The sequence below is a fragment of the Myxocyprinus asiaticus genome, chromosome 40 (assembly GCF_019703515.2).
Source record: "Myxocyprinus asiaticus isolate MX2 ecotype Aquarium Trade chromosome 40, UBuf_Myxa_2, whole genome shotgun sequence".
NCBI lineage: Eukaryota > Metazoa > Chordata > Actinopteri > Cypriniformes > Catostomidae > Myxocyprinus > Myxocyprinus asiaticus.
Window position 1 is genome coordinate 14771634 of NC_059383.1, and position 14654 is coordinate 14786287.

Consider the following 14654-nt stretch of genomic DNA (forward strand, 5'->3'; position numbering starts at 1 on the left):
TCACCACAGGAAACAAAAATATATTTTGGGGTTTTTATTCTGACTGCTGTCTCAGAAAAAGGACAGTGATCGATGGGGCCGTATTGTATTTAAAAAAAGAAGAAGAAAGAAAATACAAAAACTGTATCATTGTGCTTATGAAATCATGAAAAATTTGATTACAATCCAGGATTTTTCTGACTAAATGTGACTCAAAAATAACAATGTCCCAAATGAGAGCAAAAATGATTCAGTTAATTTCAGCACAATGAAACTCAGTAGAAAAAAAATATGGTACAATGAAATACGGTAGAGGCCAATGCCAAACGAAAACACAAACAGTTCACTAGCCCACCCATGCTTCAGCGCACATCACCCCAGTACATGCTCAAATCCAGTAGTGGTTCTAGCTTGTATGGCGCCCTGGGCGAAACTCCCTTCAGCCCCCATGAGATGGCTGGTGGACTTCAGGGTGCCTCATGCCGCCCATGCCTTAATCCGCCCCCGCTCACACCATTCACAGTTCTCCATAGATTAATGCACTTCCTCAAATCACCCAAAGCATCCTATGCATTCAACACATGCCCAAACACTCACAGTACTTCACGCATTCAACACATGCCCAAATCACCCAAAGCACTTTATACACTTCTAACCAGGCCTTAAGGACATGCACAACAGTTCAAACAATAGAACTCCCCTATTTTCACATATAACATGTATTATACTCATTAGGAAAACATTCTGGGCTATAAATCATCAAATGAGACATGACCAATACCAAATTTACATATCCAGTCCTGCATGTGCAAAAACGTGGTCAAACTCACACATGCAATCCACACGCATCCCCCAAAAATGATCCTCAACAAACTATCAACTCCAGCATACAACTTTTCTGAACACACATTCAATGCAACCCATAAGCATTTTGTACAAAATTTGGCATCCACCCAAAGAATTATCAACCGATGAACAAAACCGGGAGCTCTCCCGCATAACACATGTTCCCATGCCTCCGGCTCCCAAAGGGGCCACATCCAATTCATGACCAGAGTTAAATTATATGAAATTTCTCCACTTGGCTACAAAATAAATGAAGAAAGAAAGAAAGAAGACATTTCTATCTTTTTTTATTCACAACAGGCATATTTAACATACAAGGCTCAATACAAACAGAATACACATTTAAAAAAATCAATATTCAGGGGTATTAAAAGAAAGAAAAAAGAAAAGAAAAAAGTTATGCATCTGTTAAATTATACAAATAGAACATATTAACAATTCTCAACGATTTACTGTTTTTATTTAATTTTACCATGCTACCGGAATTTTGCAATTCTGTGAGAAATAATTTTTAAAAAGTTTTGTTTTCTGACCATTTCACTTTAATGGATAATGGTATTTGTTGGCAAATCTATGGCTGTGTGTTATATTGCTAATGACTTCAATTATTTCAGCACCTTGGCCAGCACACTTGTCATTGGAATCTGAATAGGCATCAGTCAACTCCTTTTGATGCAAATACCTCTCACAGATACTAAAATGGTGTAGTGAAAGTTTAGTGTAGCAATAATTACTAATCTCACTTTTTGCTCTCTGTTTGCTCATTTGTTGTGGATGACCCATTTAAGTCAGTTATTTAAAGATTGACCATCAACTATTTTAATATAAACTAAGTGCAAGGATCGAGTTACTCAGACAGTAAGGTCATTGGTAGCCAGCTGTTATGTGCTTTAGCTCACAGTTCAATACTTTATTCAGGTCACTGATATAGTCGCCCTCATTAAACCTAATTAATTTCAGACCTATTTGGTTAAATCTGTGTTAAGCCCTCTTACATTAGAATCAACTCGGATGCTTTTATCACAGTAGAGACAAGTAACAGAACAACTTTTTGGTGATCATTGATTATTTCAGAGCAAAACAAACAAGCAAGGGTGACTTTTGGAACCATCGATCCCCAGAGCTGTCCTCCATAACTGCATCACACTGTTGTTGGAGAGACATTTAGTTTAGGCACTCGTTGCCGACAGTTGTGCCATTAAAAATGAGAAATGTGATTTTATCATTTCTTGTAATAGCAACGTCTTTCGCTGCAGAGGGTAAGTACACCATGAACCACTTTGTTGGTAATATTTTGCTGATATATTTTCATTGGGGTTTTTTTGTTTGTTTTTATATGCACATTTTGGTTGTATTTCATGCAGAAACATGTTTGGGACGATGTCAAAGTGGCTTTGATCCTACAAAGAAATGCCAGTGTGATACCATGTGCAAGTACTATGGAAGCTGCTGTGAGGATTTTGACACCACTTGTCGAAAGAAAAGTAGGAACAGATCAACTTTTCCAATGTTTTTGGTGACTCCTGAGTCTTTATGTTTAATTGAGAAATTAAAAACAAATATCAGTTAATGTACATTCAGATGTGCCATTAAACTTTGATTCATGAATTTTCGTATACAGTGGGGTCCAAACGTTAGACATCAAGTGAAAATTATTCTATTTTGCTAATACAAATTCCACATCGTCATTTATCACAAAATGTCATTTCATATTATATTATCAGCATAACAATTTGAGTGAAAAGTTGAATTAAACTGATCAATTTCAAAATTTCTTAGCATCCTTAATGACCCACTTCTGCTTTAATGACATAATACATTTGAGCTGGCATGGCAAAACCTGATGATCCATGTTATTCAAGCATGATTTGAAAATGCTCCAAAGAACACCATGTGCGCTTTAATTGAAGCAAGAAAAACAGACCTTTGGTATAAAGTATGTACTGTAGTTAGTCATGTGCTTATTTGATTACTGACCTATTAATAGTGCATAATCTTACAATATTTCTTTTTCACTTTGCATAATAACTTAACATTTTGTTAGTTTCCATGTTTCCTAGGGGGGAAAAAAATCCCAGATTTGCAATGTGGTCTCAGACTTTTGGACTCCCCGATATATTCATATTTGAATTTACATAAACTCCTGATGTGTTTTGAATTATATAATATTTGTCATTATTTACTCACCCTCTTGTGTTCCAAACCAGGGACTAAAAACACAATATTTTTCATTTCTGTTCGTTCTGAGCAAAAACTGTATTTTTTCATTCTGGTTCAGAAGATCCGCAGCCTCCTATCCAAATGGTAACCAGTTAGAACAAAATAAAAGAACGGTTAATAGCATTCTTTTTAAAATGACAGTACTCTGTGCTAGGGATGGGTGAAATACCAGTTGCAGTATTCTCTCAAGATCTCACAAGAGAAACAAGAGACCTGGTCTGGAAAAACAAGCCCAAAATAAGCCACTTGCCTCACAAAAATAAGTGAAAATAAGCACACAAAAAAATTCCTGTGTGGTGGATATATTAGCATAGAAATCATAACAAGCATACAGTTAATTAACAGTTAAGTATAATTGTATTTACAGATCTGCTTCTCAGTCAAAACCCAGCAGCATCAAATCTTTATAAAGCATCATATCTTACAGTAATTCAGTGAAGACTTGGAAACATCTGAGAAATGCACTTTTTACCTTTAATGATGTTTTCCTTGTAGCTGGATTAGCCATGCATGTATATGTAGTAATTATACCTAGTTGTTAAAAATGCCTTCATTCACAGAATGCGACATCCACAACGTGCAATTACGCAAAGAAATGTGTGATGCAGCAGTTTCCTTCTGGATCAAAGCATATGTTTCATTTTTTCGGGCAACATGAATTGGTGTCATTCCAAAACTTTACAGAGATAACCCCTTTGGCCTTTGGTTTCATGAAAGAATTATCGGAACAAAATTTGCCGGTTATAACCGGTTACCAGCATTTAAAAATAATGTTTTCACTCTGGAACAATTGAAAAACACTTTGTTCCGGTTAAATTCTGAATTTGTTTTTTTACGTTTTCAGTTTTCGTTCGTTGAACTGTTTTTAGTCCCATTTCCAAACCCCAATGACTTTTATGTGAAACACAAGGGATGTATTTTACAGAATGTTGTGTATGCAATGCTATAATATTTCCATACTATAGCAGTTGACTAGTGGCTCCCTTTAAAGATTAAAAAGCACCCAAAAGTGTCATGAAAGTAGTCCATGCAATTTGTGTGTCATATTTCAAGTCTTTTGAAGGCACACGAACACTTTAATAACTTACAAGTAAAAGTTATTATCACCGGTTACCAAGTGTTGTGGAAATGCTACTGTACTGTTTTCATGTATTAAAGGAATATTGTGGGTTCAATACAAGTTAAGCTTAATCAACAGCATTTGCAGCATACTGTAATGTTGATTATCACAAAACAATCTTTCGACTCGTCCTGCCATTTTATTTAAATAAGCAAAATCGAGGTTACAGTGAGGCACTTACAATGGATGTGAATGGGGCCCATCTTTGGAAGATTTAAAGGCAGAAATGTCAAGCTTATTATTTTATAAAAGCACTTGCATTAATTCTTCTGTTAAAACTCATGCATTATTTTAGCTGTAAAGTTGTTTAAATTGTTGTTTTTATGGTCGTTTAAGAGTTCACAGCGTCACGTCATCATGGCAACAAAGTTGTAAAATCGAAGCTATAACTTTACACAGAAAAGGTTAGCAAGTGATTTTATCACATTAAAATCATGTTAACACACATATTGTTTACGTCTTGTGGCTATACTTTTGAACAGTGAGAATTTTAATGTTCACGAATTGGACCCAATCACTTCCAAGTGCCACAATGTAACCAAGATTTTAGCCTGTTTTTTTTTTTAAGAAGAGGGAAAACTTGAATAATTTTTTGTAGTAATCAACATTATGCCATAAATGCTGTCAACTGAGCTCAACTTTTATTAAACCCGCAATATTCCTTTAACTTCATCCACAGTTGCCCGTGGTGACACATTTGAAGAGCCTGAGAAGGATCTGACCTTAACAACGACAGAAGAATCAGTGGTGGCAACCACCACCGTTCTGCCCCAAACCACAGCAGTTTCCACACCTACACTTCCTCCCGATCCAAAAGCTGTCACTTGTAGTGGCCGCACCTTTGATGCCTTCATGCAATTAAAGAACGGTTCAATCTATGCTTTCAGAGGTGAGTATAAAATTGAACGCAACCATTTTGCCTTTCTCTTGGTTACTATAAGCAGAATTTCACTCAAACAGCCTGACTTCACAGCCCCCACTTGCAACTTGTGTTCCAGGGGATTATTTCTTTGAGTTGGATGACCAATCTGTCATGCCTGGTTATCCCAAACTCATTAAGGATGTGTGGGGTATCTCTGGTCCCATTGATGCTGCATTCACTCGCATCAACTGCCAGGGAAAGACTTACATATTCAAGGTTTGTTAATGCATGGATAAGAATAAACTAAGTTGCCATAAACCTTTGTAAAGTTTTGAGAAAGAAAATGTTCTCACTGTACCTTTACACTTGGAAATTCCACCGGCGAAGAAGATGTGGGCGGATGTTGAGTGTGTGTGAAACCAGCAAAAAACTAATTGTCAAGCAGCCTATTTTTAATGCTGACATTTATACTCTGGGAGAGTCAAGTTTAAAAGAAACTTGCCGCTAAAATGATATCCTTGTCCACTGTAAATATTTAGTGTAGCTGTGTACAAAGCACCGCCGACATGGAGGTCACTGCCAAACCAAGTAACTTCTTATTGGTTATTGCGTCGAATTCAGCTGTCAAAGTTCACTAAACTTGAACTCAAGACCAATCCGACAGGAAAAATTCATTGCCACCGGAAGTCCATCATGCAAAATTAACAATTGGGCAGATTCCCATTGAGATGACTGTATTTTGTTCTCAGTATTTCGCCCTTGGAATTTTGTCATGCAAAGGTAAATGTGACCACGACTTTAGGTGTAAAACTGTAGTCAGACTGACAAATCAGACAGATCACACTGTGAATTTGGTGACAGTAGGTCAAATTTTGCTACTGAAATTGGTCTGTGCATACTGAAATTTGAAACCGTGGCCCCCAGTGGCCTAAGTTGGAAGTGTTGTTGAGGTTACATGTCCAAAGAGGGGCACCAAAAGCGAGTTCTATTTTCAACTGTAAATTATGTAATACAGTCTACAGGAATTAGTAATTTATTAACTCTTCCCCCAAACCCAAACCATAAATCTAACTGTCAGTAGAGTAAAAATGCAATTTTAGAGCAAAAATGCAATCACTAAATCGCACTTACCATTGTTTATGTGAATGCTCTTTCTTCCTGGTTTCAATGGGAGATTGCTCTCTCAAAGTGCTTACAAGGAAAAACTATCACATTTGAATTAATACGAAAATGTCTGTTGGGGGATTTATTAATGGAGTAATTCGGGAAATGGGGGGTGGCACTTGTCAGTAGTTTTGCAGAATGAGGTAGATTTCAGGATACATGAACATGTCGATTTCCCATGTAATCATGTTGGACATGTCATTAATACCACATTCAGGACTAGGGGTCCAGGCAACTCTAAGCATTTTCCTCTGCTGTGCGAAGCAAAAAAACACAGTATCAAATTTTTTTTTTTTATTGAGTTATGGCTTTAATTGGTCCTCTTAGGTTATGATCTGTCTATTGACTGATGGGTTTAGCTCAACTGCTCAACTATACTCAGATTCAGAGAAAATGGAGTATAAAAATTACAGTAACTAAATCTACACTTCTTTTTTTTTTTTTTTTTTTTTTTTTCAGTTTCAGCGTTCCAGTAGTCACTGTGTTTTGTCTCTGTATGGCAATAATGCCAAGCCATATTGTGCCTTTTTTCTTGGCAAAAATATTTAGAGTAGAAGGTTTTTCTCTTTATTTCCCTCTTTATGTGCTTAATCTCAGGGCAACAAGTACTGGCGTTTTGATGGTGATGTCTTGGATGAAGATTACCCAAGAGACATTTCCGTGGGATTTGAGAAGATTCCAGATTATATTGATGCTGCATTTGCAATTCCTGCTCCAGGCCATCATGGGAAGGAAAAAGTGTATTTCTTTAAAAGTGTGTGAAAGTAAACTGAAGACTCAGAAGTTCAGAAATATGGTTATGCACCATAACAGACACAATACATAGAAATATATATTATTTATTTAGTTTTGAATTTAATTTGCATGGAGAAAAGTGCAAAGTGCAAGTGAACTGAAACCCAGACTAACAAGAGCAGACATTTCAGCACATCGCTTTTTTCAGGACTCAAGGACTTTTCCTGTGGGAATTTCCAATGGGTTTTTAGAATAGCAGTTTTTGATTTGCATATAAAATAAGGTCTGTGGTTAACATGCTAATTCTCTTTGGGGTTTTAGGACAACAAACTGAACAGCTCTATTAGATGCAAAAAAAACAAACAAACAAACAAAGAAAACTCTGTTTGTTCCCACAGGTGACCAGTACTACCAATATGAGTTCAAACACCAGCCTTCTCATGAAGAATGTGACCGCATGACCAAGTCTTCACCCTCTGTTGCCTTCACACATTATACAGATCTGTACTGTGACTTAGATAACATGTTAACCTTACTCTTTCAAGGCTGTAAGTCTGTGCAATGACTTCTATAAATGTTCATTTTGCAGCAGTCATACCAATCTTGCTAAACCTGCTATTGTATAACTGTTTAACTGTCATCGTTACCTCCTCACCAAGTTCAAGGACATCACAAAGGGCCACGCTTCATCTCCAAAGACTGGATTGGGATCAAACCTCCTGTGGATGCTGCAATGCTGGGAAGACTGTACGTAAGCCCCGTGTCCTCACCTTCTCCAGCAACTAGCTCAAGCAGAGGAAGAACCAGACAGAGAAAGAAAAACAAGGGCCGAGGATCCAGAGATAGCCACTCACTGTTCTGGGACGACTTTGGCTTGGACTATGAGGAAAGGTCTGAAGGCACAAATTCTTATAGAGATGGATAATTACAGGTGCTGTAAGCATTTTTTAGAATACCTTGCATAAAATGTTACTACTACCTGAAAGATATAGCTGAAACAGGTGTCCTGAAAAATCACTCTGGAGGGGAGTGGCCCACGCTTTTCTAGCCAATCAGAAAACAAGCCAATTAGAAATGAGTCTGGTCTCGGCAGTTAAAATCCCATAAATGTTTTTTTCATTGGGAAATGTATTTTTATAAAACTTTACAGACAGACCTACCATGAGCTCCGAAGTTGTTAATCGATGGTATACTTCTTTTAAAACCATAAGTCTGCCTTATTTCAACACTATTTTGAAAACATTTGTGTTTAATAGTTGAATTTGTGGTTAATAACTACACTATCCATGATCCTGCAGAGAAATATCCACCAATCAGAGATTTGCACCAAGCAAAGCACAAAGACAAAAGAGCTATACAGCAACCATCCAGCCCCATGATGCGCTGCAAATGATGTAATCGAGTCGCTCTTCCTACACTCTAAAACTACTTACAGTATATATTTGTATGTATCTGAATATTTTGTAATATATATTGCTTCTAAATTTTGTCAACAACTTTAAATCAATCTTTTTTATTAGATTGTATCATTCACAATGCTTTATGGGAATGTATTTCATTCGGTAAGTAGTCTTGTACCTATGTCTTTTTGTCAAATTTTCAAATACTTCAAATCAAAATGTGTAATGTTCTGATGCACCTCGCAGCTGGTTGGTTTGATTCATGGCTTAGAATTCATTTATGAAGGAATTTAATGAAATCCCTATGGAAAAATGAATGGGGAAAATGCTTGCGGCCCAAATATGGCTGAAAAGTGGGCGGGCACTGTTGCGCTCTTTTGCGGTCAGCTGACATGGGGTCAGCTGACATGTCTTTGGAAGGGTGTGTGGTTGAAGTTGGCAAAATGGCTGAATTTAGCAAAACAGCTAAAATTGCTTACTGCGTATTTAAAAACATATACTGTAGATAAATAGAGAAATAGAAGACATTTGCATTGATGTGTCTAAATGTGCTTATGGGTTATGTAGGTATCATGGAGCAGAGAAGCATGGTAAAAATCATAAAAAGGGTCGTGGAAGACGTCCATCTTTTTCTTTCTTTGACATGAGCTACGACCCAGAGGACTACACAGATGTGGTAGTTGTCCAAGAGAAGGCCATGCCTGTGCAAAATGTTTACTTCTTTAAGAAAGGTACAACAGGCCAAACTAGTGTCATTCTTTCTGACTAATTTAAGCTTTATAGACATTTATTGAGATGTTGTTTTGATGTTAAAATACAACATTATGATATCATTTTTAACTAGTTGTAACAATGTGTTAAAGATGCATTACGTGGTATCTGTGGTATATCTCCTCTAGATAAATACTATAGAGTGGACCTGCAGACCAAACGGATCGACTATGTAAACCCTCCATACCCAAGATCCATTGCTAAGTATTGGTTGGGGTGTAAAGAAAAGGACTTGTCAGAGAAAAAATAAGAAACAATGTTTCTACATTTGAGTTGAAAAAAAAAGAAAAAAGATTTTCATGTTCTTGCTAAATTAGAAGCTTATTATAATAATAATTACTGTTATTGTATGTTTATTGTCCATCCTTTGTCTTGTGTTTGATTATGGGTTTTGTAGTTCTTTTCCTTGTCTTTGTTCATTGGTTCTTGTGTTCATTAGTGTCAGGTGTCCCTGGTTTGCTTATTAGTCTCTGTGTATTTAATCCCTGTGTTTTCCTCTGTTCATTGTCAGTTCTTGTCCTTTGTGGATGTAGTGTAGTGTTAATCTTCAATTAAAGCTGCATTTAGATCTTGAACTTATGCCTCATCCCTATCAGACATTACAGAAGAACTGACCATTTCATATGGATCAAGCAGCTTTAGAGCTTCTGTCTCTCTGGCATGGTACAGACTCTATAGAAGAGTACACAAAGATTTTCTGTGCCTTGGTAAACTGTGTTAATTGGGGAGACATTCCGCTGAAGGTCATTTTTAGATTTGGACTCCGTGAGCCTGTGCAATCCTGTCTGCCAGGAGGCAGATGTGAACTTTCCTTGGTCAAATTCATTGACCATGCTTGAGGCTCACATTCTCCTCCTACACTGTGGGGTATGGCAGCAACCCCACTATGGCACCCAGCTCTCTTTCATCAGAGGTCATTCCCCTGCCGCTGCCAGCGCTCACGCCTGCCATGGTCAAAGAGCCAGTGCCTGAAGCCTCGTCCGTCCCAGAGCCAGCGCCTGAAGCCTCGGCCATTCCAGTGCCAGCGTCCTCGGCCACGGAGGCTGTTCCCGCAGCAGTGCTTCTGGCCATCCAGACGTAGAGGAGGAGAAGGGTCCCTGCTCTCCAGTCGCTGCCAGTGCTCCCAGCCATGGAGGCCATTCCCCAGTCGCTGCCTGTCCAGTTCCCTGAGGCTGTCGACGACCCTGTCCAGTTCCCTGAGACCATCAACGAGCCTGTCCAGTCCCGAGCAGCCGTCAATCAGTCCAGTAATCAGCATCTGTCAGACACCAACTATCAGTCTGTTGCTCCACCCAGTAACCAGCACCCATCAGTCACCAACCACCAGTCTGTTGCTCAACCCAGTAGCCAGGAACCATCAGACACCAGCCACTAGTCTGTTGCTCAGCCCGGAAACCAGCACCCATCAGACACTTGCTACCAGTCTATCCAGCTCTGTGAGGCCCCTGCCCATTCTGATCAGCTCTCCGAGTCCCCTGAGTCTCCACCTCCTGCGGCCCTCTCGCCCCCCTGAGTCTCCACCTCCTGCGGCCCTCTCGCCCCCCTGAGTCTCCACCTCCTGCGGCCCTCTCGCCCCCCTGAGTCTCCACCTCCTGCGGCCCTCTCGCCCCCCTGAGTCTCCACCTCCTGCGGCCCTCTCGCCCCCCTGAGTCTCCACCTCCTGCGGCCCTCTCGCCCCCTGAGTCTCCACCTCCTGCGGGCCTCTGCCCCTCGAGTGTCCCATGGCTCCGCCCCTCGAGTGTCCCATGGCTCCGTGCCTTAAATATTCAGCAGCAGCAATAACCTCTGAGCCCTCTGTGTTCCCAGCTGCCTTGCTCCCTAGTGCCTTGCTCTCTGAGTCCCTTAGTGCTTTTGAGTCCCCGTGTGCCTTGCCCTCTTTCCAGCTGCTCTGACCTCTGAGCCCTCTGAATCCCCTATTGTCATGACCTCTGAGTACCCTGTCACCCTGACAGCTAAGTTTCCTGTTGTCCGGACTTCTGAGCCCTTTGAATCCTCCGTTGCCCTGGCCTCTAAGACCTCTGATTTTCCAGTTGCCCTGACCTCTGACTCCCCATCATGGCCTCCATGCTGGCCACAGTCCATGAGATGCCATGGCTGAAGCCTCCAAGGCCTCCATACCAGGCACAAGCCATCTCACCAGGCCATTCTCCACGCCCTGTCTCGCCTGGTCCACGTCTGTCTCTTGGTCCTAAGCTGGTTCCGCCCTGACCTCCTGGTCCATGACAGTCTCTGGGTCTGGCTCCACCCTGGTCTCCTAGTTCACGTCTGTCTCTGGACCCTCCGCCCACTCTGCCTTGGCTGACTGGTCCATCTTGCCCTTCAGTGGTCTCTCCTGATTCACCCATGGCCTTCATCTCCTCTTGTGCCCCTGCAGTGCTCTCCTGGACTGCCAGCCCCCACATAGTCTTCAGCTCTGCTTATGAACTTTTTTTTTTTTTCACCATGTATGTTTATTGTCCTTCTCTAGTCTTGTTTGATTTATGGGTTTTGTAGTTCTTTTCCTTGTCTTTGTTCATTGGTTCTTATTTTCATTAGTGTCAGGTGTCCCTTGTTTGCTTATTAGTCTGTGTATTTAATCCCTGTGTTTTTGCTCTTCATTGTCAGTTCTTGTCCTTTTGTAGATGTAGTGTTTGATATATTTTTTTTTCTTCTGTGTTTCCTGTGCCTATATTCAATTAAAGCTGCATTTAGATCCTGAACTTACCCCTCATCCCTATCAGACATTACAATTATTCATCTAGTTCTGTTTCTGATGAGTTTCATTAAGATATTCAGTAATATCTTAGGTTTTGCTTGTATTAGAATAAAAAGCTTCTGACAACCATATTAGTACAATAGTCTATTCTGGTACTAATTGTCTTATCCCTGTAAAACACTTTGCATCTTTATTGATGATTTGATTTCCAGAATAAAATGTTCTTGTTATAAGTATCAAAATGCTTAAGTTAATAAAATGAGTATTCAGTGTGATAAGTAATGCCTGTTAATTTGTTTGTGTTTCATCATTGTTCGGTTAAGGATTGGTTCAAAGTCTTAAGTACACAAACATACACACAACCACTCCAAAAACAGCTGACACTGAAATTGAAAACATACCTTTTAGAATTATGGTTTTGTATTCCTTCAGATATTGCCACAACTGGCATGTATAAATCTGATTATAACACTCACTATTATCTAGGCCTATAGTCTTTGATTAATCATCATATTCCTCTCTTGTAAGTCGCTTTGGATAAAAGTGTCTGCCAAATGAATAAATGTAAATAAACGTCAAGAATGGAAACTACTGAGCATCATAAAAACAAGATTTACTGATAAGAGCAAATCATGTAGTGGAAATTCTGAAATAAAAATACTCCGAAGCAGAGGACTGTCTTTTTGTAAGTTTAATTTCTTGCAATTGTTTCAGTCACCATTTGGAATGCCAAAGCTTCCTCTTGGCTAGTGATCCCTGAGCCTTCCAATTTCATGGTTATTTATCAGTATCTGTGGAGTGCATCCCCCACCTTCGCAAACTCCACCACACAGCTGTTCCTGCTTTCATATCTGAGATTTGGCTGTTAATTGTCTGAAGTTGATAACCTTGCCCTGTTATCTTAACACCCATACTAGAGTTGGAAATGCATCTTTTTCAACACACACACAGAACATTAGTTCAATTAGAGGACAGCATTAAAAGCAATGAGTAACACAGAAGAATAAACTGTAAAATTATAAGACACTGTATGTGGAATTAGCATAAATTCCCATAACAATTACAACCAGTGTTAAAAAAGATCATGTAAAGTCTGTAAGATCTATAATTCATTTTATTAATATAATCATTTAATTCAAACACTGAAAGGCAACATGACATCAAAATTGACCCTGTTATTATTTTTCTTAGTACACATTTCTGGTCTTGTTGTTAACAAAGAAAAAAAAAAAAACCAATCATAATAATCTTTCATCAAATTGTAATAACTTGTTCCGACGCTTAAGAAATGTACTTTTTTTGGCTGAGGTCACATTAATTAATGTTACAAATAACAAAATAGCCACTTTTTTTGTGGCTACTGTTGTAGGTAGTTCAACCTTTCTAAAACCTTATCAATCGTAAATTCAGTAATTAAATGTCTGTTAATATGAATGTAAGAAAGTTTACAGAAATAATAGCAAATGTAAATTTAATAGAGAAATGTTACCACTGGACTGGTCCTGTATACATTGAGATGCAAGGGTGAACTTGGCCTTGGTTCACAGCCTCAGAAATCATGTAATCTATATTGTTTTAAACTGCTGGCTTGATCCACTCTCTTCTATTTATGCATTAAGGCTCAGTAAGCCTTTTGAAGAATGGATGGATTCCCAGCATGATTGTTGGGTCACAGCCCAGGATCTTCATAACACTTGAAAAAAACTTAGTGAAGCCCTTATCATTTAAAACCCTTTAAGGTATTTTGCAACTTTGGGAACCTGGTAACACTGTATATTAAAATGTGTCTAACAAAACAGCATTGTGTTACCAGAAGTAATAAGATAAAATAGATGAGGTCAAAGTGACTTTTTGGAAAAAAATAATAAAATCTCAACACATTAGTCAAATTAAATATACTACTAGATTTTATAGAGAGGTATACTGTGAACTGTTACAGAAAGAATAATAAGCATGTCTACATTTTCCACACATTTTATTATTCCCTATTTGTACCCTCCCCAATTTAACTGTATGGGGGCCCTAAAAAAGGGTCAGTGCCATCTTTATTTTGCAATATCCCTTCTCCCAACATGCAGAAAACAAGTTCTGCACACAGAACGCACACACACACACATCCACAAAACCAGCAAATACACATGGACACAAAATAAATACAACAATAACAATAATAGTAAAAATACCAGTGATGGGGTAGTTGATGAGGTAAGATGAGGTAGTGCCTCATCTTAGCCAATCATAAGATGCTTAAAATTATGCTGTGAACAAATAACCAAGTTTTTATTGATTTTTATTTTTTTATTCTGCTATTGCCATTTCAGATCATTCTTCACAAACTCATTAGACATGTCTAATCATGTGCAACATTAAATTCAACTCAGTTTTATTTCTATAGTGCTTTCCTCAATATATATTGCTTCATATCAGCTTACCAAACTACAGTAATTTGTGACAATAATTGTAAACAATGTAATCTGAGTCTTGGAGAGTACATTTGTGATAGGGGAGAGGCCCTTTTCTCGGGTTTTATTCCTGTGCTCGCCCGTGGTGCAGTATTATCCTTGAAAACAGCATAATTCACAGATGCATTCTGTGTGTTCCTGCAGGATTTTTGGATAGAATGCACTATGCAGATATAGACCTCTGGTTGGATGAGCCATACCATGACTTGTCTTAGATTTTAGATAAGAGAAGTTGTGCCACACCACATAAGCTGGATAACTTACTGAAATATACTGTAAATATAAAATATAAGAAGAAAACAGAGATGTAATAAAAATAAAACAAAAATCAAGTAAAACCTTTGTGTTTGACATCAAAGCATAAAAATATATTTGGGTGACTTGAAAACTGTGCCACTCA

General features: G+C 38.6%; 1 protein-coding gene across 2 annotated transcripts; it reads left to right on the forward strand.

Annotated features, from left to right (window-relative positions):
- The first annotated feature begins 1969 nt into the window (after nucleotides 1-1969).
- LOC127431190 (vitronectin-like) lies at nucleotides 1970-12036 on the forward strand. Of its 2 annotated transcripts, XM_051681502.1 has the most exons (11): nucleotides 1970-2084; nucleotides 2190-2309; nucleotides 4845-5054; nucleotides 5164-5303; nucleotides 6789-6945; nucleotides 7325-7474; nucleotides 7586-7817; nucleotides 8225-8320; nucleotides 8447-8488; nucleotides 8894-9057; nucleotides 9226-12036. In XM_051681502.1, the coding sequence occupies exons 1-11, from the start codon at nucleotides 2030-2032 to the stop codon at nucleotides 9345-9347; spliced, it is 1488 nt and encodes a 495-aa protein (XP_051537462.1). In that variant the 5' UTR covers nucleotides 1970-2029; the 3' UTR covers nucleotides 9348-12036. The 2 variants fall into 2 exon arrangements, with proteins under 2 accessions (XP_051537462.1, XP_051537464.1); XM_051681504.1 differs by lacking the exons at nucleotides 8225-8320; nucleotides 8447-8488.
- Nucleotides 12037-14654: the final 2618 nt, after the last annotated feature.

Bases quoted from the DNA above. Each gene is read 5' to 3' on its own strand.
- LOC127431190 (XM_051681502.1), top strand. From the start codon at position 2,030: ATGAGAAATGTGATTTTATCATTTCTTGTAATAGCAACGTCTTTCGCT. The intron at 2,085-2,189 runs GTAAGTACACCA...TATTTCATGCAG, and splicing joins AACGTCTTTCGCTGCAGAGG to AAACATGTTTGGGACGATGT. The intron at 2,310-4,844 runs GTAGGAACAGAT...CTTCATCCACAG, and splicing joins CACCACTTGTCGAAAGAAAA to TTGCCCGTGGTGACACATTT.